The sequence below is a fragment of the Diabrotica virgifera genome, chromosome 2 (genome assembly GCF_917563875.1).
Source record: "Diabrotica virgifera virgifera chromosome 2, PGI_DIABVI_V3a".
Lineage (NCBI taxonomy): Eukaryota > Metazoa > Arthropoda > Insecta > Coleoptera > Chrysomelidae > Diabrotica > Diabrotica virgifera.
The window spans coordinates 223,849,658-223,877,237 of record NC_065444.1 but is presented as its reverse complement, the minus strand read 5'-3'; the positions used below and the strand labels follow the sequence as shown (position 1 = coordinate 223,877,237).

Genomic DNA, 27,580 nt, shown 5'->3' with positions numbered 1-27,580 from the left:
GTATATTCTTGGATTAATCTGATGAAATCCTTTGCAACAAATGAGAAGTTCGAAGTATAAAATTCGAATAAAAAAATTGCAAAAGATAAAAGTGATTATATTTAAACAATAGATGTAATATTGAATGAACTAAAAAACATTTAAGTCACGTGACTTAGTATCTAATATATAAATTGTGTTTACGCTTTCTTCGTAATCAGTATTTAGTGAATACAGGTAAGTCACAATCTTACAGCATTATTTGTCAAAAAAAAAATATTTTTAATTAATTTAAAACGTATATAAAACATGGTTTCTGTATATACGTAAGGCAATACGCAAATTGTTTGTAACTTTTTCTGTATTTCTTAATTTAATTATGTATTTTCATGTTTATTACTTTTTGTAGAATTAAAGTGACTCCAAGTAATTTCATTTCTTAAAATTTGGACTATTTTCATAAGTTATTCTATTTTCACCAAATATTCGAAAATCTTAATTTGTATACCTAATTAAATCTTACTTATAATATAGTCCATTATTTCACGGTTTTTGCTCTAAATTTTAAAGAACCGCTTGGATTGACATGAAATTTGGCATACGTCTAGCTTACATGTCAAAGAAAAAAAAGTGATATTGTGCCGATATGTGCTTTTGCCCTGGGGGTGACTTTCACCCCCTCTTTGGGGTGAAAAAAATATGTCCAAAATAAGTCCGGAAATGGGTAAACTGACTAATTTTAAGTAACTTTTGTTCTATAGAGCTTTTTCGCCAAGTCAACACTTTTCGAGTTATTTGCGAGTGAATATGTTCATTTTTCAACAAAATAACCACATTTTTAGATGGTTTTTCGCAAATAACTCAAAAAGTAAGTATTTTGTCGAAAAAAATTTTCTTAGTAAAAATATAACCTATAAAAAAGTAAAAAAAATGGTGTATACGTTAGGTCTCTGGATCTCGTAGAACTAGAGTTATAGCCAATGAAAAATATATTCATATTCACCAAATTTCAAATAGAATATTTCGACGTGAAATATCCAAAAAATTAAGCACTTTTAAATCTATTACGGGGAAAATCTATTACAACTTTTTTAAAGTATTTAAAAAAAGATTTATTTCTGTTTTTACAAAAAGTTTCTGGCAGTAAATTTAAGCAAGTTACGCTCAAAATAAAGTTGGTCCCTTTTGTTTTTGCAAAAAAAAAATCGGGAAGACCACCCCCTAATTAGCAACTTAAATGAAATTAATCGTTACCGCTCCACAAGTTATTTTACTTATGTTGTGTTTATATGATCTGTAAGTTTCATCGATTCAAAGTGCTTATTTTTGAAAAAATTTGGTTTCAAAGTAAAATTTTTAAAAGTTTAAATTTTGAAAAATATGCTTTTTTCAAAATAACTTAAAAATTGTTAGAGATACCAAAAATCTCGAAAAACAAAAAAAGTCAGATTTGCTTTTCTGAATATCATGTGTTTTTGAGTTTTTCTGTTAGACAAAAATTGACTAAGATTTGGTGTTTCTAAATTTGCATACATTCGTGATCAGTGACTCGTTCAACCCCTTTTAACTACAGCCCTTTCAATAATAAGGACTTTGAACCGATGAAACTTACAGATCATAAACAATATATACACGAGTCAAGAAACTTGTGAAGTCGTAACGATTAAGTTCATTTAAGATACTAATTAGGGGGTGATTTTCTCGATTTTTTTACCAAAACCAAAAGGGACAACTTTATTTTGAGCGTAACTTGTTTAATTTTGATGCTAGAAATTTTTTTTATAAAACAAAAATGAAGCTTTTTTTAAACTCTTTAAATAAGTTGTAATGAGTTTTCCCCGAAATGTGCTTCATTTTTGGTTATTTCACGTTAAAATATTCCATTTGGAATTTGACGAATGTGAACCTATTTTTCATTAGCTATAACTCTGCTTCTACTAGGTGTAGAGACGTGATATATACACCATTTTTTAAAATTTTTTACAGGCTATATTTTTGCCAGGAATGTTTTTTCGACAAAATACTTACTATTTGAGTTATTTGCGAAAAACCGTCTAAAAGCTTGGTTGTTTTGTTGAAAAAATGAACATATTCACTGCCAAATAACTCGAAAAGTATTGACTTAGTGAAAAAACTCTATGGAACAAAAGTTACTTAAAATTAGCCAGTTTATCCATTTCCTGACTTTCTTTGGACGAATATTTTTCCACCCCCAAGAGGGGGTGAAAACCACCCCCAGGGCAAAAGCACATATCGGCACAATATTACTTTTTTTCTTTGACTTGTTAGCTATGTGTATGCCAAATTTCATGGCAATCCAAGCCGTTCTTTAAAATTTAGAGGTTTTGCAATATTTTACCGTTAAAGAACGGACTAATATATCTTGGCCAAACAAAAAGTTCAGTCTATAGGTGAAAAAATGATAGATTTCACGTAAAAATATTTAAAAAATATTTGAAAGTTCTAAAATGAGGGCCAGATTATAACGAATCCGTGAAGACGTAAAGCTGATTTTGCTTTCTTTATTTTTTTTTATTAAATAACTAAAAATTAAAAAAAATAGTTTTTGCTTATAAAAGGTTTCTTATACATTTTAGAGAAAAATAATTCAAATAAAAATTGTACTTAGATCTTAAAATGTTCTTTAATTTGCGAATTTCTAGATTAAAATACATAAACAATTGACCGAGATACTAAAATTACAGAAAGCTTTTATTTTTGCAATAACTTATAAATGTTAACAATGTTTTTCTGCATAATGACATGCAACATAACTACCTACTTGAATTATGTAAATGAGTGAGTTATTGAATTGTGCTAGTTTTCAGCCAGATCGACCAAATCGTTTATAAGTTATTTAGTTTGTTTATCGCGAAGTACGATTATTTAAACAGTTGTAATTGCCCAAACGGTGACTGCAGAGGTATGTAGCATATCGCAATCGATTTTTTGAGGCTTAAATATTATAGTAAATATATAAATATTAAATATTTTATAAATATTATATAAATGAAACAAAAATAAAAAAGAAAAGAAAAATAAAAAAAAAAGTAAAAAAAGTGTTTAGCACAAATTAAAATATATATTAAAAAAACACAGTAAAATAATTAAAAAAAAAAAATAAAAAAAAGCAACACAATGTACCTATGTATCTAAAAATAATATTGTAGTATGTACTTATGTTATGAAATAAGAAATTTATGACTATGAATCTGCAATCAATCACACACAAGTCTAGCTAATTGGCTCTGCCAAAGCCATTTTTCAAAAAAAAATATATATTATAGTAGGGCAGCAAAGTATACGAAATTTGCAGTTACTCGAGCATTATGGGGCCTATTGGGTTGTCAATAGTAGGTCCTAAAAAAAGTTAAGTTTTTCATAAAGTGGGGGACTTTCCATTTTTTAATTTAATTTGCCATTTCCAACATTCGTTTTTATATTATAGCGCCATCTATCCATAATTCGAAAAAATGTCTTAAATAAAAAAATAAAAGCTGCTTATTTTTACGTAAAGAATCCGAATCTGCAATAAAAATTGAGGCTCCTATTTGAGATTTTAAAATAACCCCCACCCCACCTCCGTGGGGGGTCGTGTTTGGTGCCATTCGATACATTTTTCAAAAATATTGAATAAGTGTATTTTGCAGTTTTTCGACCTGATGTTCCTTTCGCGAAATATCGCGGTGTTCCTATATAAAATTTTAAATTTACTCCCCACCCCATCGTGGGGGTCGTGTTTCATATCATTCGATAGATTTTTGAAAAATATTGAACACGTATTTTTTAGTTTTTTGATCTGACGTTCATTTCGCGAAATATTAGCTTTTTATTGTAAAACTTTGTGACTCAAACATTTCCTTACGCCCCGCTGAAATCGTCAGATTTTGAAATATACACTCTCTTTCATGTACTTAACTTAACCATATCTTAATCTGAGGATTTCGAGTTTTTCTAAGGATTTTTTTCTTAACGAACTCCCCTGTATTAAGAGCCAATATATGGTAGAAATACATTTACAGGGTACAAGGTTTCTTCCCATGTGATAATCTGACGCGCTCGAATAACTTCAAAAATCCCCGCTTGGGCTCCCATACTATTAAAATATATTTAAAAAAATTAAGAGGATGGATACTTATTTTCGGCTGCAATGCTATTCAAATGGGGATTGATTTTTTTCGAGTCCTGAGAAAACTAATAAGTATTTTTGAAAAATTTAAACGCAGAATGAAAGATTACGTTATTAGCGAGGGCCGAAAGTCCCTGAGAACTTCTATGTTTATTTTAATAAGTTACAGGGGTGAAAAACTAAGAGAAAATTTAGTGTAATTTTTAATTTCAAATATCTCATTTAAAATAAACTTTTTATTTATTCTAAGGGACTTTCGGCCTTCGGTAATAATATAGTCTTTCATTTTGCGTTTAAATTTTTCAAAAATATTTATTGGTTTTTTCAGGATTCGAAAAAATGAACACAATGTCCGTGGTAATATTTTCCAAATCTCTTTGTCATACAACGCACTCAGTCGAATAGAATATTGTCAGCATATTGTCAGTCGGTGATAATCATTGACAATTTTAAATATTTGACATGGCATCGGGAATATTTTGAGTTTTTGATTAAATAATATTGATATATAGTGTATTTGATAAATAATTGATTTAAGACGTGAACTTTATAAAAGTTATTTATTGTGTATTTTTATGGAAGATCCAAGCAGAGAATACATCAAGATATTAAGCGTTCCATAGTAACAATATATTATTAAGAGGAAACAGTAGCGATCAACAGGTAGCAAAAACGCGTTTCAAGATTGCGGATGTAATTTTGAATATTTTTTCGAGATATTTGGTACACATATTCATAATATAATAAAGAATGGCGGTACAGAGCCCAATTTGAAAATATAAAATTTAGAAGATAGAATTTATAAAAATATAAGTCTCCCCACCACCGTCGGTCAAGGCAATCGTAATAAAGTCTAATAACCGTGATCAAAAACGATAATTTTTATACACATAGGTGCGAAATGTTGCCAAGTCAGTGACGTTCGATTTCTTGTTATAAAAAAATCGATTTTTAGTAGTTCCAATGTGACACAAAATCTAGGCACGGGATAAAAAGGTTTATTTGAAGAAAGTGTATGTTTTGTCTTTCTTAATGGCGGTACAGGCTCCTTTTTGCAATATTTTATTTAGTTATAGAGTAATTTCCACATACTAACATATTTCTGAAATTGGGCTATGTACCGCCATTCTTTATTATATTACGAATAAGTGTGCCAAATATCTGGACAAAATATTTAAAATTACAGCCGCAATCTTGGAACGCGTTTGTTGCTACCTGTTGATCGCTACTGTTTCCTCTTAAAAAATCACTTTACCACTTTTCCTCTTTTCTCGATTGAGTATTAGTTTTTGTTGTACATAAAAAATTATTACAATCACTGAATATATAGTTAGTGAAAAAATTATCACATTTATTAACTGAATTAATAATTTGCAATTATACAAATATCAGTTATCCAAGAATATTCAAAAGCCATCTCTTTAAGTTAATTATGACATTGTCAAGTAGAATGACATTCTAGTAATGTTTACATATTCATACCAGTGTGAATTTTACTACACGTAATTTGCCATGTAAAGACAGAAAGATTAGGGATAGCCGTAAAAATATTTGCGAATTATGTACCCATATGGCCTTAAGATTTTATTAAAAAAACCATTTTGACTAGTTTTTAGCTCATAAAAAGTTATAATACCTTTGATTTTTTTATGTCTTTTATGATTTTGTTTATGAAAATATTTAATTAATTTAATTAAATTTAATTAAATTAATTAAATTTAATCAAGCTTCTGCGTACCATAGCAACTAAGATATTGTAAATTTTTTCGGCACACTCCAATTTGAAGTTCTCTGAATCTGAATTAGTTTTAGCAGTTCTCAATGGTATTGGTATATATTTATCCACCATATAATATAAAGAAAAATATTATAATTCTCAATCTTTTACAGATTCACGAAAATGAAGGCTGCTTTTATTATTACACTACTACTACCTATTGTATTAAGTTACAAAGGTAACCCAAATCCTCTTTCAAATGACTTTATAAACTACATCAATAGCAAACAAAGTACATGGGTTGCTGGAAAAAACTTTGATGAGAACCTTTCAATCCAAGAGATCAAAAATTTGTTAGGAGCAAAGAAAGGTAAATTAGGCGTGGCTAAAGAATTTACACACAGTGAAGATATTCAAGTTCCCAATTCTTTCGATGCAAGAGAAAACTGGAAAGAATGTTCAGATGTTATCAGCACCGTTGTAGATCAATCCGATTGTGGATCTTGCTGGGTAAGTGAAATATTTAAATAAATAAGTAAGACAATACATTACTTTTTCATGTATTTAATTACTATTTTATCCTCATGCCAATCATTAACATCATGTGTTAAGGCTCATCATGTTCTGGGAGGATCGCAAATATTCTGGGAAGACAAGGCACTTAAAGAAGAAGAAGATAACCCTTCTATTAAAATTCAAAGGATTCAAAGAGGCTATTTCATAGACATATTAACCGTAGACAAAGCATACTGAGCAAAAAAGCGTAACGCGGAAACAGACGAACGGTGGTCTATCTACCTTTTTTAACCAAGCGATCCCGAGCAAGTGACAGACAAAGATGGCTAGACCATTTAATCCTTAATATTGGCATTACACCTCAATCCACAGAGCGGCCCATACTTTGTCTAATCTACAGGTTATTATATCTATGGGCTATTTCCTTGTAACATCACTGCTATATTTCATATTATTGTGTAGTTCAGAGAAATAAGGAAAAAATATCCTGTTGGTGACACAACCCCCTCCAGGCCGAAACCAAATTTTTTGAGTAGTGTGGACATCTATATTAATAACCTATATGTTTCCTGCAACCGATTTTGATGATATACATAGTTATAAACAAATGAAGATCAAAAAACGGTAAATTTTCGCTTTTCTCGTCTATAACCAGAAAGTTAAGTATTTTAAACAAATTTGTGAGTGAGAAACTCATAAATTGTATAAAAAACTTCAATATGGCGTTCGCTGAACATGTCTATCCTTATTGGTTGCTTAGAAAATTGCAAAATAAATCATAAATTTTGAGTTTTTATAAATATTTATAACTTATGTAAAAATTAACTTAGAATGTTCTTATTACACATAATTCTGAGACTTCTGGTGCTTAAATCATACCCTAAATTTTAAAGCAATTGGTCAAATAGTTTAAAAGGTATTTAATTTGTTTATCCCAAATAAATTTTTTTGCAACGCTATAAGTCAGAAAATGGTGAAGTTACACTAATACTTTGGATAGTTTATAAAAGGAGAAGATTTATACTATTAATTTAATTAAAAAAAAATGACAAAAATTAATTCTAAATACTGCAAAATTATTTTGCAAAAACATGTGAATTAACAACTTCGTCCCTAATGGTCCTAGGACAACTGTTTTTCTTTCTAAATGTGTATCAAAATTAAGTCTTTCCAAATATGAAAAAATAATTTTTCTACGGGTAACGGTTAAAAAGTTATTCTAATTGTTTATAAGTAAGCAAAAAATCGACGTGTTCTTGCAAAATAATTTTACACTGTTTAAAATTACTTTTTGTCATTTTTTTTAATTAAGTCAATAGTATAAATGTTCTTCTTCCATAGACTGTCAGAAGTCTTAATGTAACCTCATAATTTTCTGGCTTATAGTGTTGCAAAAAAAAATGAATTTGGGATAAACAAATTAAATAACTTTTCAACTATTTGACCAATTGCTTTGAAATTTAAAATATAATTTAAGCACCAGAAGTCGCAGCAATTCGTGTAATAAGAAGGTTCTAAGTTAATTTTTACATAAGTTATAAATATTTATAAAAACTCAAAATTTATGATTTATCTTGCATTTTTCTAAGCAACCAATAAGGACAAACATATTCAGCGAACGCCATATTGAAATTTTTTAGACGATTTATCAGTTTTTTCTCTCAAATTTGTTTAAAATGCTAACTTTTTGGTTATAGACGAAAAAACGAAAATTTACCATTTTTTGATCTTCATTTGTTTATAATAATTATGTATATCATCAAAATCGGCTGCAGGAAACATAAAGTTTATTAATATAGATGTCCATACTACTCAAAAAATTTGGTTTAGGCCTGGAGGGGGATGTGTCACGAGAAAAATCTTATTTCTCTGGACTAGTGATGATATGAATAGATAAAGGCTGAATTATATTTATTGATGGTTGAATGAAAGCACATTTATGCCACATATTTTACCAGTTCATTGCCATTCCTGTTAGAATATTCATGTGTTCATATTTTAGTTCTGTGAAAGATACTGGACTAGATTTATCATTTATTCATGGTAGATTTAATTTGTTTTTCGTAGATTTGATAGAGTTATGTGTTTGCTAATAGTTGAACTACAGTTTAAGAACAATGATAATAAAGAACACATTCTTCTTCTTCTTTGGGTGCCGTCTTCTTAGCGAAGGTTGGCAATGACTTCTGCAAAGTCTTCTCTATCTTGGGCTTTTCTTATTAGACTTTGAAAGTCTAATCCTGTCCATCCTTTGATGTTGCGCAGCCAGGTCATTTGTTGTTTACCCGGCCGCGTCTTCCTTCTATTTTCCCCTCTATAATAAGTTGAAGGAAGTTTTACGTGTTGTGTCTAAATATGTGTCCAAGATAAGATGTTTTACGTTTCTTGACAATTTCTGTGAGTTCACGTCCTCTGTTCATACGCCTTAAAACTTCTTCATTTCTAACGCGGTCGGTCCATGATATTTTCAGCATACGACGAAATGCTCATATCTCAAAGCTCTCTAAACGTCGTAACAAGCTGACTGTTAATGTCCAAGCTTCCACGCCGTGTAATAGTACACTATACAAGAATAACAAACCGCTAAATGCCGTAAAAATGAGTGGCACATACAATATTCCAGCTACAAAAGATCTGATATGAATATTGCGTGGCGCGAAAATGTACCTATTTTCATTTTGATGCAAAACAAAATTCTAGTTTTATTTTAAAATATTTTTCATAATATTTGTTCAATTTGAAGTAAAACGCGCCACAAAAGAATAACTTTGATACAGTGTGAATTTTGAAACTCTTCTGTGGCGCGTTTACTTCAAATTTAGCAAACATTATAGGTCTGGATCCCGCGTATGAAAAACAAGTTGATTAATAGCAAGCTGAAAATTTGTTAATAGCTTAAGGGTGTCTAGTCGGATAAACTTTGATATATGGGAACACTGTAACAGGGGCAGTTTTAATTGTGGAACAGGTTAAAAATTTGGAACGGTCAGAACATGAAAATGGCACATCTATTTTGTCCGACAGAACAGACATAAACTCTCCGAACAGAGATTAAACTCTCACGCAAAAATCAGACTGCTATTTATTACATGTCATAATTCCTGTCGTTTGACATATTCTACATGTTCCACTCATTAAAACGCCAATTTGGTGATAAATAGCAGTCTGATTTTTGCATGAGTGTTTAATCTCTGTTCGGAGAGTTTAAGTCTGTTCTGTCGGACAAAATACATGTGCCGTTTTCGTGGTCTGACCGTTCCAAATTTTTAACCTGTTCCACAGTTAAAACTTCCCCTGTTCCAGTGTTCCCATATATCAATGTTTGTCCAACTAGACACCCTTAAGCTAATAACAAATTTTCAGCTTGCTATTAATCAACTTTTTTTTCATACGCGGGATCCAAACCTATTATGGAAAAATCTTTTAAAACTAGAATTTTGTTTTGCATCAAAATGAAAATACATTTTCGCGCCACGCAATATTCATATCAGATCTTTTGTAGCTGGAATATTGTATGCGCCACTCATTTTTACGGCGTTTAGCGGTTTTTTATTCTTGTATCAGGAGTTTTTCAAAGTTATTTATAAATTAAATGCATGAAGTTGAATGCAATGTTTCTAGATTACACGTTAAGCTTTATAAATGGTCGCCTTTGTCGCATTATCTCCCAAATGATCTAGTGTCCATCGAATGTACACTAGATTTTTTTCTATTCGAAATAGATTGAAAAAAATATTGGGACGGTCGGTAAATATACTCGGATTGCCCGTTGCCAGATCAAATTTAGCGTCGTAACCACTACAACTACATAAACCATTTCGGGAATAATCGTTAATTGGATTATACTTTTATAGCTTAATACCTTCTAAACGGCTTAACCGATTTTGATCACTAAACGTGAGTTTAAAACGTATTGACAAGTAGTATCTGATGCATCTAAGGTCAAGTATGATAAATGATAACTAAAGCTATTACAGGAATTATTGAGCTTGAAAAACCGTTTTTCCCATAGGAAATAGATTTGATTATACTTATGAAGCCTATAACTTAAAATTAGAATTTTCCCGGATATGAGCTATACACCGTTAGATTCGTCTAGAGTTCTTTTACAAACGCTCAGTTATTAGCGCAATTCGTAGGTTGAAATTTTGAGTAATTGTCGAAAAACCAAAATTTTCAAAGTTTGTTTTTCAGTTTTTCGGCTATACTGAGCCGTGTGTATGTCTGATCCTGACGGCTTAGACACAATTTGAAAGCATAACTCAACACTATTGATTTGCTTTATTTGCGGTTCTCCTGTCTCTTCTTGAACCGAAGATATATTATACCCCCAAAAAATATGCTATTTTGTACCTACCAAGTCCTATAGCTTGCTTATGGTTGGTCAAAATTTAAAAACTACACTGTTTCTGAATCGGACCTGACCCCCTCTTCAAACACAGAAAAAAATTCAAATCGGTTTAATTTTTCCACACACATACATATCCACAAACATTTTCCCTTTTTTAAATAGAAATTGAGTCATATTTCTGAGCTCGGTAACTTTTGAATGGTATAACCGATTTTCAAAATTAGACATGCGTTGAAAAGGTAATGATGAGTACTACATAGTAGAAGCCGTAAAGGTCGGACTTACATTTTCGGAAGTTTTTGGGAGTTTTGAGGATGAGAACGAAAAACAGACTCTAAATAGGAAGGGCCGTAAAATCCACACCCTTGGACCAAAATGGATGGTTGACATATGAATGGGTGAGTCTTTTCCTGAAGTTTAACATGGGAGTTGGCTCAATTTTCGTGTATATATATAGTGTCGTGAGTAGGGGTGTGTGTGTGTGTGTGCGCCACTGACGAGAACTACCGTTCTCCGGTAATACTTAACACTTTATCATGCGGTATCGTAGGGACAGATCAAGATTGCGGGTAGTGACTAACTGTCGCATCCTTAAGAAGGTATTTCTTGCCTTTTCTATTTTACATTTAACCTCTTGCTCTTGGTCCAAGGTTTCAGGTATCCAACATCCTAGGAATTTAAACTTTTTCACTTGTTCAACGAGATTATTGTTGACTAGGATGTTTAGAACAGATGTGTGCTTTTTTGAAATTACCATTGTTTTAGTTTTTTTTTACATTCACCTTAAGGCCATATAGTTTTGAGATTATATAAGAGATTTGTTTTTAGGCCGTCGCTGCAGCTTCTGCAATGAGTGACAGACGATGCATAGCATCCCAGGGAAAGCTTAAAGTACCTGTTTCGGCTGAAAATCTATTGTCTTGCTGCGATTCCTGTGGATATGGATGCGAAGGAGGATATCCAACCATGGCATGGAGTTATTGGATAGATACAGGAATTACTACAGGAGGCCTTTATGGCAGCAAACAGGTAAACTTTTCAATTAATAATTTCAATATAGAAAGTTAATTATCTACACACAATGAATTATGAAAGTAAGAGGCTTGATTATTCAGGACGACTGAATTTGAATTCTACTGGAAAACTAGACAATTTTTGTTAGAGTTTTCAGTTTTTAAAAATGTCGACATAATTTCACAATTAAAGTCATCAAATTGTCTGAGCAAAAAATGGAAGCCAATCATTAAACTTAGTTTTTGTGCTATTTTCAAATGTTCAAACTTATTTTGGAAATTTCAATATACAGGGTGTTGTTTTAAGGTCACAATTTCTTTATATTTTTTTGTTAATCCAGACCTGGATTTTACTTGTGGTTACTAAGTGGGTCGTTCCAATGTAGTAAATAAGTATTGATTATTTTTAGAATGAGTATTTACTCAAATAAGTTATTATTAAAAGTTAATAATAATGTCAGAGTCCTTAAAAATTTCAATCTAACTTTAAAATTAAAGTCAATAAATTGTCAGAGAAAAAAATTGAAGCGAATCATTAAACTTTGTTTTTTGTGCTCTTTTTAAACATGCAAACGGATTTTGAAAATTTCAATACAGAGGTTGCTTTAAGGTCACAAAGAATTTATATTTTTGATAATCCTGACCTGGATTTTTCTTGTGATTAATAGTTGGATGGTTTGGGTTCTAAATGAGACATATTTATGTGTACCAAATATCAAAAAGACCTTCAAGGTGGTTCTAAAGTTATGGGTGCAGAAAGAAATGGACAAAATAGATCAAACATAAAAATTGGTGGGGTAATAAACGTGATACCTCCTTAGTGACCTCTATTCGCCATTCAAGTATTTTCGTTTCCCAATGAAACACCCTGTATATATTATACAGTGTAGAAGGCACATATGGAATAAAATTATTTCTGTCCTTGTTTTAAAAAATTACAAATAACGCCGAGACCCGTCGATTTATATTTATAAATGTGCGCTTTTTAAACATAAATTTAAATGGACAGGGTGATTACCGCAAGCCTAGCATAGTCCAAAACCTTTATTTGTATTGAAAGACCCTGCATATTTTTATATATTTAACAAACCATTGTTTTGTTACGTAGGGCCTATTATGAATATACAAGGCGAATTTTTGAAATTATTTACATATAAATTTCGCCAAGATATTGTGAATATAAAACCCAATATATCGATACTTAGTTAGGTACCCTTATTTAAAGTGCGTTAAATTATTAATCGTATTTAATGTCTATACGAAAATTATACATACCTATTTATGTAATTTTTAAATTTCATCTTGTATTATTCATAATAGACCCTACAGAATACACTTTTTTGAGATGAGGTGGTTAAGTAGCTTCTAAAAACATAAAAATGTACAAGGTGTTTCATTAAAAGTAAAGATCAAGGACTATGCTATACTTGCGTGAATCACTGTATATTTAGATTTATGTTTATAATGCGCCATTAAAAATTGACTTATCCTAGCGTTTTTTATAATTTTCTAAAATAAGGACACAAACAATTTTATTCTATAAGTGGTTTCCATCTATATAAATAAAAATGAATGTTTGTGTGTATGTATGTATGTACCTTATAGACTCGCAAACTATGCATTTTATCATATGAGGACCTTAATGAAAGTTGTTGTACATGAACCTGGGAAGGTTTCTGATTTGGTACGACCAAACTAAGTAAAAAACGGGGTTGCCCCCCAATAATTATTTTTTATTTTTTTGGACAAACTGTTCTTTTTTAATTTTATACGATATAGAACTAAAAGATACATTCAACCCTAAATTTTCACTTTTCTATCACAACCGTTATTTTTTAACAGCCATCTAAATATTAACTCATCTATATAAATAAAAATGAATGTTTGTATGTATTTATGTATGTACCTTATAGACTCGCAAAATATGCATTTGATCATATGATGACCTTAATGAAAATTGTTGTACATGAACCTGGGAAGGTTTCTGAGTTGATACGACCAAACTAAGTAAAAAGGGGGCTTGCCCACCCATAATTATTTTTTATTTTTTTAAACAAAGTTCTTTTTTAGGGGGGGGGAGGCAGTTTTGTTTTAATTTGATTCAGAGTTGGACCACCATCTGCAGATAGCAATTTCTGCATCTTATGCTTCATCAGTGTAGCTATGCAGTCCCAACTCTGAAAAAAAAATCAACAATCCTGCGTTTTAAGGGAAATCACCGCGATGCAGTAATTCCACCTTTGAGACGCAAAACAGCGACATCTCTAGTACTTTAAAATTTTACAATTTCACCCTGTATTATTCATAATACAACCTACATAATAGATCTTTACGTAAAAATATAAAAATATAGAGGGTTTTTTTTCTCTGATTTTGGCCTTGGTTTAGAACTAGAACCTTTAGCCACGTAATTGTATAACTTATCACTAAGTCAGGGGAGTAATGTGTAGTGTGTGTGTTGAGTAAGTGTCTTGTTACTTAGCAAAGTCGACGTCATTGTCTTTGCAAAGAGACGCTAATTGTATCCGAACGTCTGCGGTCCCTCCGGTGAGTATACCGATCCCACAAGGACAGAAACTATATTTATTTATTAATGTATAATAAATGAAAAATTCCTGACCCTGGTGAGATTCGAACCCACAACCTTTCGGATTTTTTCGATCCAAAGGCAGGCGCTCGTACCACTGAGCCACGGAGGGGGTAATATAGAGGGTGTTCCATTAAAAATAAAGTTTATGCTAGGCTTGCGTGAATCACCCTGTACATTTAGATTTACGTTCAGAACGTGCACATTTATAAATATATAAAAATCGACTCTCAGCATTTTTTATAATTTTTTAAAACAAGGACAGAAATAATTTTATTCCATAAATGCCTTCCACCCAATATATAAGATCAATAAATGCTTTTATGCGCTAAAATGTACTGTTTTAGGGTTGTCAACCTTATTCGCTTCAACCATGTGAACATCATACAGAGGGTAATAAAGTACAATGCAGCACTTTGGACTATGACACACCTTCTTGTAAACATAAATGTGACGATTCCGCACTCAATTATAAGTCCGAGTTAACTTTTGGTTCAGGTTCTGTGCGTAACTTCTATTCAGTTGCAAATATTCAAAAGGAAATATTGACGAATGGTCCGGTAGAAGCAGCTTTTGATGTGTACAGCGACTTCGTGAATTATAAAAGTGGTAAGTAATCATATTTATGCAACAAGTTCAAAAACTAAATATTTATTTCGTGTTACATAAAACTGTCCAAGTAGGCTCAGTTCGAGTTAGACAACTCTTGGTATCTATACCAGAGACATGTCAAGGGTAGACACGGCATACTCACCAAAAAAGCGTAACGCGAAAACAGCATGGAAACAGTCGATCGGTGGTCTATCTATCTCTTTTAACCAAGCGACCCCGCGCATGTGACCGACAAAGATGGCTAGACCACTCAATCATATGTGGGCGTTACACCTCGATGCATTGAGAGGCATATGACTAGCCTAATCTACCGTGTATAATATCTTTGATCTGTACACAGCCATTAGCATCTGTCACAGACATGTTTTTTGCTGTATCTACTATCTTACTCCACTGCTCTCTTCGGTCCTGAATCTTTTCTATCTCTCCAGTTTACAGATTTCATCTTTGATATATCCTCTAGGAATTGGCATGCCCGTTATCAGTTTGGCCTTCATACTTTTGGTTTTCCTCTTGATTTGTTTATTACTAGTTTCCAGTTTGTTACCTTCTTAATAATTGAGATAACGAAGTGGAAACTAGTAATAAACAAATCAAGAGGAGACAAAAAACAGAAATGAATGAATTTGTACGGATAGATAACATTACGACACAATCTTCTTCTTTAAGTGCCATCTCCGCGGCGGAGGTCGGCAATCATCATAGCTATTCGTATTTTAGAGATGGCTGCTCTGAAAAGTTCATTTGATGTACATCCGTACCACTCTCTCAGGTTGCGCAGCCACGATATTCTGCGTCGCCCTATGCTTCTCTTTCCTTGAATCTTTCCCTGCATAATCAATTGGAGCAAGCTGTATCTCTCTCCACGTGAAATATGTCCGAGATATTCCAATTTTCTTGTTTTGATGGTATTTAGGATTTCCATTTCTTTATTCATCCTTCTCAGAACCTCTTTGTTTGTAACGTGTTCTGTCCACGATATTTTCAGAATTCTTCTGTACACCCACAGCTCGAATGATTCTAGTTTTTTCATTGATGCAGCATTCAAGGTCAAATGGTCATTGATGCAGCATTACGACACAATGGACTGAGCATTTCACGAGATTATATGGAGAAAGAGACGAAGAGAACAGAGAAATGAACATTAATGAAACCCACGATAGAGTACTAATATCAGAAGAAGAGCTACAAGAACGAATAAAAAAATTAAAAAATAGAAAAGCACCTGGTCCTGATAAGATAAATAATGAACTGATAAAATATGGAGGAGGAACACTACTCAAATGGCTCCTAAAATTATTTGTCGATATAATAAATATCGGAGTAGTACCAGCGGAATGGAAGGAAAGTCTCCTGCTACCGATACTCAAAAAGGGAGACTCGAAAAATCCTTAAAATTATAGAGGCATTAGTCTGATGAACAGCACATTAAAATTGTTGACGGCAGTCATAAAAGATAAAATCGAGGAAAAAGCGAACATGGCAGATGAACAACAAGGCTTCCGGAAGAACCGCAGCACGATAGATGCAATTTTTATTATCAGGCAAATACTTAGTAGAAAAGTCTATTGAATATGGAAAACCAGCATACATGTGCTTTGTAGATTTAAAAAGTGCTTTCGACAGGGACTATTTATTACAAGCTGAACAAATAGACCACCAGATAATAAGGCTAATTAATGAAATTAACAAGAACAACAAGACCCGAGTTATAATGTCAACAGGAGAAACAGAACGCATAGAACTAAAAGAAGGAATCCGCCAAAGAGACTCGCTCAGCCCATTGTTATTCAATATGGTGATGAATCAAATAATTCACGAAGTAAGAAAACGACATGGATACCACATGGGAGCGCATATAATCACGATACTATGCTATACTGATGATGCAGTACTAATTGCTGATAACGAGGATGACATACAAAGGCAGCTTCACACTTTCTATATCACAGCAAATAAGCTTAATATGAGAATATCAGTAGAAAAAACTAAATGTATAGTGATAAGTAAAGAGCCGCGTAGATGCAAGTTAGAATAGACGGCAAAATTGTAGAACAATTATAGACCAGGACGCATCTGTAAAAATATTAGTACATTTGGACGTTGAGAGGTGACTCAAATTTTTTTGCAGAAATTGCTTGAAAATAAGCCAAATAATAATATTTGAATTATCCTCCCTCTCAATAAGGTCCGAAACATTGTTTAAATAATCAAAATGTCAAAAAATTAAGGAAAAATTCGATTTTTTTCTTGGTTTTTTGATTATAACTTTAAAAGTATTCATTTCCGAGAAAAGTTGTACTGACATAAAAGTTGCGTAATTAAATTTCCTATAATATAGAATTGGTTAAAAATTTAAAAAATAGTCACCCTTGTTGCAAAATAGCAATAATTGTGAAAAAACCATATAAAAACAAGTATTCGCATTTTACGTTTTTCAACCATTTATGCTACACTTAGGACCTTCATATTTCACCCTGAAAAACTTTATGATACAGTAAAACAATACTTTAAATTTCATTAAGATCAGTTCAACAGATTTTGCAAAATAAATTTTGCAATCCAGCTTTCGTAAAAAAAATTCATTTTTGCAAAATGTTACAGGACTGAAAATAAAGCAGATAGCAAGTTGAAAATTTTTTGCATATAGAAGTGTAAGTACCTTTCATTTGCAATTTTGCAAAATTAAAATCGATTAACACCATGGCGTCAGGAATTTTTTTAAATAAACATTAATTATTGGTGCTACGCGCAGGACAGCGGATAGTTTGCTCTGATTGGGCATTCCAATGACCTTTGACAATGATTGATACATTTTAATTTTTATTACATTTCGATATAAATAAATAAATTTGTTTATTGCAAAATAAAAACACATACTCTATCTTTTAAAATAACACTTTTATTAGCAAAAACTTTCTTTGTTCATATATTTTAACTTAAATAATAAAAGTATATAGTATATATAAAGTAAAACATATGCAATTGTTTAAACAATATTTCACAAACAATAATAAAATTAGTTTGATTTTTGTGTAATTAAAATATTAAAATACATCAAAATATAGAGTAAGATAATAATATATTAGATAATGATTGGAAGAAATTTTGGTGGAAATCAACTTGTGTGAATCGAACACCGCTGTCCTGCGCGTAGCACCAAAAATTATTGTTTATTTCAAAAATTTTCTGACGCCGTGGTAATTAATCGATTTTAATTTTGAAAATTGGAAATAAAAGGTACAGTACACTTCTATAAGCAAAAAAAAATTTCAACTTGCTATCTGCTTTATTTTCAGTCCTGTAACATTTTGAAAAAATTAATTTTTTTTTGCGAAAGCTGGATTGCAAAATTTATTTTGCAAAATTTATTAAACCGATCTTAATGAAATTTACAATATTGTTTTACTGTATCATGAAGTTTTTCTGGGTGAAATATAAAGGTCTTACGTGTAGAATAAATGGTTGAAAAACGTAAAATGCGAATACTTGTTTTTGTATGGTTTTTTCGCAATTATTGCTATTTTGCAACTAGGGTGACTATTTTTTAAATTTTTAACCAATTCTATGTTGTAGGAAATTTAATTATGCAACTTTTATGTCAGTACAACTTTTCTCGGAAATGAATACTTTTAGTATTGAAGTTATAATCAAAAAACGAAGAAAAAAATCGAATTTTTCCTTCAATTTTTGACATTTTGATTATTTAAACAATGTTCCGGACCCTTTTGAGAGGGAGGATAACTCAAATATTATTATTTGATTTATTTTCAAGCAATTTCTGCAAAAAAATTTGAGTCACCTCTCAACGTCCATCTCAACAGATGCGCCCTGGACTATTAATGAAATTCAATTATAGTATTTTTACTACAAAAACGTTATTACGTAGGTCAAAATTTTTGACGTAAGAGAACTGTCAAAACATTAGAATGTGACTTTTCATTATTGCCGTGTTTATAATAAACATAGCAATAATGAAAAGTCACATTCTAATGTTTTGACAGTTCTCTTACGTCAAAAATTTTGACCTACGTAATAACGTTTTTGTAGTAAAAATACAGTAGAGATCACTAGTGACAGGAATATAAGAACAGAGACCAGAACACAAGCAACAAAAGCGGCAAGAGTAAGTGGTTGCCTCCGAGAAACAATATTGAGAAACAAATATCTGACCACGGAAAGCAAAATAAAAGTATACAAGCAACAGTAAGACCTATCCTAACATATGCAGCGGAGACAAGGACCGACACAAGAAAGACGAAACAACAAATCAACAATATCGAAATGAAAGTATTAAGATCAATAGCGGGCATATCATTGAGAGACAGACAAAGCAACAAAAGTATACGAGAACGATGCAAAATTCAAAATATTAACAGATGGATAAAAACAAGAAAGAAAAACTGGAACGAACATGTAAACCGAATGGAACCAGATAGATTAGCGAACATCTGTAAAAACAACAAGCCGTATAGCAGAAGACCCGTTGGAAGGCCGCCGAAAAGGTGGAAAGAAAATGTACGTACAGTCAACAACAACTGAAACAGAATAAGAGGCAGACAAACAGGAGTAATCCTAGTCGCGCGAAGAAGAAGAAGAAAAAGAAGGGGAAAACCTAAAGTAATTAGTTTGTCTTCTTCTTCTTGTTTGTGTTTGTTCAAACCTTCTGAGTCTTTGTGCTTTAATAAATTTTACTCTATTTTCCCCTTCGGTTATATTTATTATAATATCATGCTTCATCATCCTTATCATCATCATCCAGTCTCAAAAGTCCACTGCTGAACATAGGCCTCCTCCCCTCGTTTCCAACCCCATCTATCCTGCGCCGCCCTCATCCAGTTTTTATTTACCTTTCTTAAGTCGTCAGTCCATCTTGTAGGCGGTCGACTGACGCTTCTCTTGTTTTCTCTTGGCCTCCATTCTAATAACCTCTTCGTCCATCGCCCATCTGTCATTCTGGCTACGTGTCCTGCCCATCTCCACTTCAACCTGGCTATCCTCTCGATGACGTCAGTCACCTTTGTTCTTCTCCTGATTTCTTCGTTTCTGATTTTGTCTCGCAGAGGTATTCCTAACATTGACCGCTCCATTCTTCTCTGCGTGACTCTTAGTTGCCGAGGCTTTAGTTAAGGTAAGTGTTTCTGATCCGTACGTCAAGACTGGGAGGACGCACTGATCGAATACCTTTCTCTTTAGACATGTGGGTAACTCACTTTTAAAAGTTTCTCTCAGTTTTCCAAATGCTGCCCACCCAAGACCGATTCTTCTCTTCAGCTCATGAGTCTGGTTATCCCTGCCAATCGTAATTTCATGTCCCAGGTATTTATATCTATCTACGAGTTCTATTTCCTTCCCACCAATACTGATGTTCTGGTTGGGTACCAAATTTGTCATCCTTATGGATTCTCTCTATTAGTGTTTTTAGTTTGCCTTGTATTCTCATAATGTTTGTTTCAATAATTATGCTTAGCTTGTCCTCGTCTTTTTTCATACGACACAATGCTTCTGCTCCATATAATATCATCATCATTCTATTTGCTATTATCATTATGCGGGGTCGGCTTTCCTAACTGCATTTCTCCATTCGTTTCTTTCTTGGGTCATATCAAGATCAATCCCCTTTACCGACTGTCCTCCTAAGCGTCTCCGCCCAGGTCTTCTTTGGTCTTCCTCTCCTACTTCTTCCAGGAATCTGCAGTTCAGCAACTCTTCGTATTGGATGATTAACGTCTCGACGTTGAACGTGACCACACCATCTTAACCCACGTTCCCTCAGTTTGGCATCAATTGATGCCACCCTTAGACTTCGCTTAATATACTCATTCCTAATTTTCTCCTTTTTTTGTTATTCCATTTTGTTACTTCACTTATCAATCCAAGCATTCTCATTTCTGCCACATGCATTCGTTGTTTCTCTTTCTTTTTAATTGCCCAACATTCGGTTTCGTAGGTACATCATAGCCGGTCTTATGGCTCTTTTATAGAATTTTCCTTTCAGCTTAATTGGAAGTCCTCTGTCATATAACACACCACTCGCTTTATTCTACTTCATCCATACAACCCTAATTATATTGCATGCATCTGCCTCTTTATCTATTCCCCCATTACTTTGTAATACCGATCATAGGTAGTTAACACTCTCACTTTTCACAATCATTTCACCATCCAAAGATATTATTCTATTTGTAGTAACTCCATCTTTACACGAACATTCCAAATACTCTGTCTTTGTCCTACTAAATTTTAAACCTTTTTCCTCAAGAGCTTGTCTTCACTGTTCCAGTTTTTTTTCTAATAGTCGAGGAAATGAAGCTGGAAAAATGGCAAAACCTCGCAATTTTTTCGTCCAGCATCGATTTATACAAAAATTTGGGATTACGCTCATTTCACCCTCTAGTTCATTTTCTATATTGAGCCGTTGTACGCTTTTGGTTTTTTAAGGGTGAAAACCACCCCTAAATGTAAAAAATTAAAAATAATATTTTAAACTTTAATATTGTCAACATTTGCTTCTTATTAGTTACATAATGATTGTTTTGTGCTTTAAGATATAATATCACAATATTTCAACCCTTAAAACCACCCTTGTTGGAGCTATATATGAAAACTTTACTTATCTTAAAAGAATAATTTCGGCTTGCATCAATTTACATAAAAATTTGGGGTTAGGATCATCTTACCCTGTACTACATATTCTATATCATGCTCAAGGACATTGATTATTTTTAGGGGTGCAAACTACCCTTATTGTCAAAAATTATATAAAAACATTGTAAACTTTAATATAGCTAAAATTTGGTTTTGACTGGTTAAATAATGATTGTTTTATGCTTTAGGATATAATATCATAATATTTCAACCCTTAAAAACCACCCTTAATAACTTTGCAATTTTTATAAATAGACAATTTAATAGATATAATAAATACAGAAAAAAAAGTAGAATTAAAGAATTACAAAAACATTTTTCTATGGATGCTATACAATGTGCAACTTCTCTCACTACTTACATACATTCAAAACGAACAATTTCTCAGACAGTGAGAAAAGTCGGCCATTGCAGTGAGAAATATTTTTTCTCACGGGTTCACCGCCGGTTTACATACATAGGATCGCCATTTCCATGGTAACATGCACAATACAAACACAATTATTTTTGTCAAATAAAATGTGTTCAAACTTGTCATAACTTATCAAAAATTACCTTTTAAGACCATTCAACTGTGAATTATAATTTTAAATAAAGTATATAAATATTAAGAATATTAAATACCTATATGTGTATATATGTATTTTATTTCAATTTAGGCATATAATATACCTAAAAGCACCTAAATTATTTAATTTTGAAATTTGAACTCTTGACAAAAACGCATCCATAGAAAAAGTACAGTGTACAACACGAGAGAAAATGACATATTTCTCTCTCGCTTGATTTGCAGCACTCGCCTCGTGCCTCGGCTCGTGCCAACAAACTTCTGCGCTCGTGAGAAATATGTCTTTTCTCTCTCTTGTTGTACAATATACTATTATTTACACAAAAATACGAATTTACAAATATATAAAATACACATAAAATAGGTTTTTAGTCATCCAGTATACGAACCGGCTCTGTGGTATTATATAGGTACATTGAAAATGCTCTATAAGGGGACTTCGAATTTTTCGAAAAAAAAAAAATTAGTTTTATAAACATAGCTCCTTCATTTTTGGCGATAAAAAGTTTTTTCAATGATAGTTTTGTAGAATTTTTGAAGAGTAATAAAACTTTGTAAATTAAATTCCGTAAGATCCCTTAATTTTTAATTGAGGTGGATTTAAAGGGCTCGAATAAGGGGATGTTTGCTGGTAAATAGATGTTTTAAACAGCTATATCTCGCTAACTGTTCACTGTTATGAAAATCTTTGCATAAGGAAATTTTAGCTATCAAAATAGCTACAATTTAGTAGTCCATAATTTTTTTCGTATCTCCAGTATTTTCGGAGATATTTTGAAGAAAAGGATAAAAAATGCAAAATTGCAAAAAATTAATATTTTTTAAACTCCAATTTTTCTAAAATTAGGCCGTTTAAATAGGTCAAACTTTTTGGGTATATTGATAATATAAATATAAAAGGAATTACAGAAAGGAGAAGACCAATTTTCAGTTACAAGGGTAGTTAGGGGGTTGTTTTCACTGTTCTTTTTTTTCGTAGAGAAAAAGAGGTACCGACTTTTTTTTATCATAAGTTGCTCTATTTTTATGCTAGAAACTTTTTATTATTTTTTTTTTGAAAAACCTTATTGTATGCTTGAAAAAACCTTAGGTGAGTTTTCCTGAAAAAATGCAAAGTTTTCCCGTTATTTGGCTTTGATTATTTCAAATTATGCATTTGACGAAAAAAGCTAACCTTTAACATGCCGTATCTCGGTTTGTATTGGTCGTAAAAATATTATAGAAAAACAGTTTCGTTTGTGTTACTAAAAGATACAATTATGATATCTCTAGTTTTTTGATTAAATGCATATTTTTCGAGTTATTCTCAAAAAACCCTCTAAAAAAGTCGATTTTTTCGTCGAAAAACTGTTACTTTCAACCACGAATAACTCGAAAAATATTAGTTTTACGAAGAAAATGTAAAAAACATTTTTTTCTTAAAATTACTTTTTACATCGATTTGCATGGTTAAAATGTAATAAAAAAATCCCACCCCCGAGATGGGGTGGCAACTACCCCCAAGGTTTTAGCGTACAGCAGCATGATATAGAAAATTATTCTTGGACTATTCCCTACCTTCTGTGAAAATTTCACGTAAATCCATGCTGGACGAAAAAATTGCGAGCCAAAATGCTTCATTTCCTCGACTATAAGTCGCCTTCACTATTTCCAACCAACACCACATTATCATCAGCATACATTAAGCACCAAGGAATGTTACCCTGTAGTTTCGTTGTTATCTGATCCAAAACTATTGAGAATAAATAAGTACTAATCACCCAGCCTTGATGCAATCGTACTTCCACACTTAGTAACACTATACTTACTTTACTCCTCTTAATTCCATTTGGAACATAGGGCCTCTACAGTCCCCCTCCATTCGTCTCTGTTTCTGGCCAGGGCTTTCACCTCTTTCCATGTTAACCCACTGTCTTCTAGCTCTCTGGTAATATTTCTTTTCCAGGATGTCATTGGTCTGCCTTGTTTTCTTTCTCCAGTTGGTTGGTAATCCAGGACTTGTTTGGTTATATCATCTTCATTTTTCCTTAAAGTGTGTCCAATAAACTTTCATTTGCGTCTATTTATCGTTTTGGCTATCGACTCTTGATTAGTTTTTCTCCCAAGTTCCTTGTTACTTATCCGATTTGGCCAATATATTTGCAATATTCGTCTAAGGAATCTATTTACAAATGTTTGAACCTTTTGTATAATATTTTTCTCTATTTTTTAAGTTTCCGCTGCATATAGCAAAATGCTCTTTACATTTGTAATAAATATCCTGATTTTGGTTTTGGTTGTTAATTTATTGGACTCCCATGTTTTCTTCAGCATATAGAACGCATTTTGGCTTTAGTTATCCTTCCATTAATTTCCTCTTCTATTCCACCGCTAGAGTTAATTATGCTTCCCAGATAGCAAAACTTCTGTATATTTTCTACTTCTCCTTCAATGAATATACCCATTTCTCTTTCCGTATTTATCTTCATAAGTTTGGTTTTTCTTGTGTTAATCTCTAATCCTAGTTTTCTTGCTTCTTTGGTTTTTCTTATGTTAATCTCTAATCCTATTTTTCTTGCTTCTTTTGTCACCTTTTCTGTTTTTTTCTGCATATGTTGTCTTTTTTCGGACACCAGACATATATCATCTGCAAAGTCTAGATCTTCAAGCTGACCGAAAGCATTCCATCTAATTCCTGTTTTATTTTTCGTTGCCTTATCATGACCCAGTCGATTAAGATCAAAAATATGGTTGGAGATAGAATACACATTGTATATTATACTGTACACATTATGTATACATTCTTAATGCATGAAATAAATTTATTTTAGGTGTCTATCAACATGTTGCTGGAGAATATTTAGGAGGACATGCCGTCAGAATTTTAGGTTGGGGAGAAGAGAGTGGAGTCCCTTATTGGTTGGTTGCTAATTCATGGAATGAAGATTGGGGAGACAAGGGATTGTTTAAAATACGTCGCGGAAATAATGAATCAGGCTTCGAGGACTCTATTGTTGCTGCACCTGCTCAAGTCTAATTTTAAACGAAATATTAGTGTTACGTTTAATATGTTTTATTTTAAATAAAAAAATTATTTCTAAATATGTGTTTTAATTAATATAATTAAAACACTTATAATATTAGACCAAAGAACTAAGGATTTTCCCGTGACATCAATTGATAGAAATATCTAAGAACTGCTTTGGGTTAAATTTGGTCATATATGGCTATAGAATAACTATTTTGGGAATATATGGTGTAAACGAGGACGCACTGGTAGCTAACAAAGATGAGTTCTATGAACAGCTGAACGATGAAATCGTCAAAATAGGAAATGCCAGAGAAATTATATTATTAGGAGACCTAAATGGCAGAACAGGCAATAAAAAACAGGATGACGTAGTAGGCAGATACGGCGAGGAAGTACTCAACCATAATGGAACAAGAATAATTAACATCTGTAAACAGAACAATTTAAGAATTATGAACGGCTTCTTCCAGCATAGATGCATTCATAAATATATTCGGACCCAACCTACTATGAACCAGAAAAGTATAATTGATTATCTTTTGATAAAACAACGGAGTCGAATGAAAATTAACGATGTAAGGGTTTATAGAGGAGCAACATGCGGCAGTGACGCATCATCTTCTAAAAGCGGAAGTACTGTTCCCTGGAATGAAATCTCAAAAAAATCTAAATCCACAAGACAAATAGGAAACAAATTGGAACCAAAAATGAAATACAACCTAGAAAGCTTACAACAAACAAGCATAAGAACGCTATACGAAAAGCGACTGGACGAGAAACTGAAAGGACACTATACATTTATAAATACGGAATACCTTCATACACATATAACACAATGTATACACGAAGCTGCATATGAGGCATTCGGGAGTACAAAGACAACATAAGAAATAAACCATACTGGTGGGACTTAGAAATAGCCACCGAAATAGACGATAAGAGAGAAAAGTACCGGAAATATATGAGTACACAGAAAGATTCCGATAAGGTTTTATACAAAGAAGCACAAGCAAGAGTGCGGAAAAAATTACACAGAAGAAAAACGAAACGTGGACAAAAAAATGCAATCAACTTAACGCCTATATAGGGGGGACAAGAAACACAAAGAGCTGGAAATTCCTTAAAACGTTGAGAACAGATACCAAAAGGGATATAATAACACCGATTACTCTGGAAAAGTGGGATGGCTATTTCAAGCAGTTACTAGTAGAAAATAGAGAAGATTTTATTAAAAACGAAGATCACGAAACTTTCAATGTAATTGTCACTGGCTCACCGATTCGGTTAAGAATGGAAGAAGTACGAAATGCATGCAAATCCCTAAAAAATAGAAAAGCGTCAGGGCCTGGCGACATAGCACCAGAACTGCTCAAATATGGTAGCAACACCCTGTATGAATACCTAAGAGATCTATTTAATAGATGTATGAATGGCGAAGTCATACCAAAAGAATGGCAATTGTCTGTAATTTCTACAATGCACAAGAAAGGCAGTAAAAATATATGCGATAATTACCGGGGAAATCTGTCACAAGCACCATCAGCAGAGTTTACGGAAAAATTATCAAAAATAAAATAGAAGAAGAATACAAGGACTTAGAGGCCGAAGAGCAAGCCGGTTTCCGCGCTGGCAGATCCACCACTGACCACCTATATTGTGTAACACAGTTAATAGACAAACAAATAGCCTACAATCAAGAACTGCATTTAGTATACATAGACTTAAAAAAGCATACGATACTGTACCACAAAGTAAACTTTGGGAAGCCCTCGAAAAAACTAACATTAGTCTTAACCTCATTAAAGCTGTAAAAAATCTATACCAACATAATATAGCAAAAGTTAAGCTAGGCAAGGAAATCTCGTCAGGATTTGAAGTGAATAAGGGTCTTAAACAGGGCTGCTGTCTATCGCCGACACTATTTAAAATATATTTAGAGCAAGTTTTGAAATCCTGGAAAAGGAAATGTAAGAATATGGGTATACCGCTAAATGATGATAACATGCTATACACTCTATGTTTTGCGGATGATCAGATTCTTATGGCCCAGGATTATCACGATATTGAATATATGACCCTAAAAATCATAGAAGAGTACCGGAACTGGGGTTTAAAAGTGAATACCAAGAAAACGGAATATATGTGCGTTGGAGGTATACAGCAGGATTTAGCGTTGGAAAATGAAATAACTATTAATCACTGTCAGGAATATAAATACTTGGGTCTTAAAATTACACAAGATGGAGCGTTGGACAAGAATATCCAAGAAAGGTGCACACAAGGAAGGAAAGCTATCGCATTATTGAACAAAATCCTATGAGACCAAAGTATCTCCAAAGAAAATAAAAATAACATCTATAACAGCATTGTTAAGAGCATTATAACATACAGCAGCGAAGTTTGGCCACTTAAAGAAAAATCCGAAAATATGCTCAGAACAACTGAAATGG

At 32.4% G+C, this 27,580-nt stretch overlaps 1 protein-coding gene across 1 annotated transcript; it reads left to right on the top strand.

The window, feature by feature from the left end:
* LOC114345135 (cathepsin B) lies at positions 1 to 25,201 on the top strand. The gene is made up of 5 exons (XM_050644259.1): positions 1 to 216; positions 5,999 to 6,335; positions 11,521 to 11,721; positions 14,640 to 14,901; positions 24,931 to 25,201. Exons 2-5 carry the CDS (start codon positions 6,009 to 6,011, stop codon positions 25,134 to 25,136), a joined length of 996 nt encoding a protein of 331 aa, XP_050500216.1. The 5' UTR covers positions 1 to 216; positions 5,999 to 6,008; the 3' UTR covers positions 25,137 to 25,201.
* The last annotated feature ends 2,379 nt before the right edge of the window (positions 25,202 to 27,580 follow it).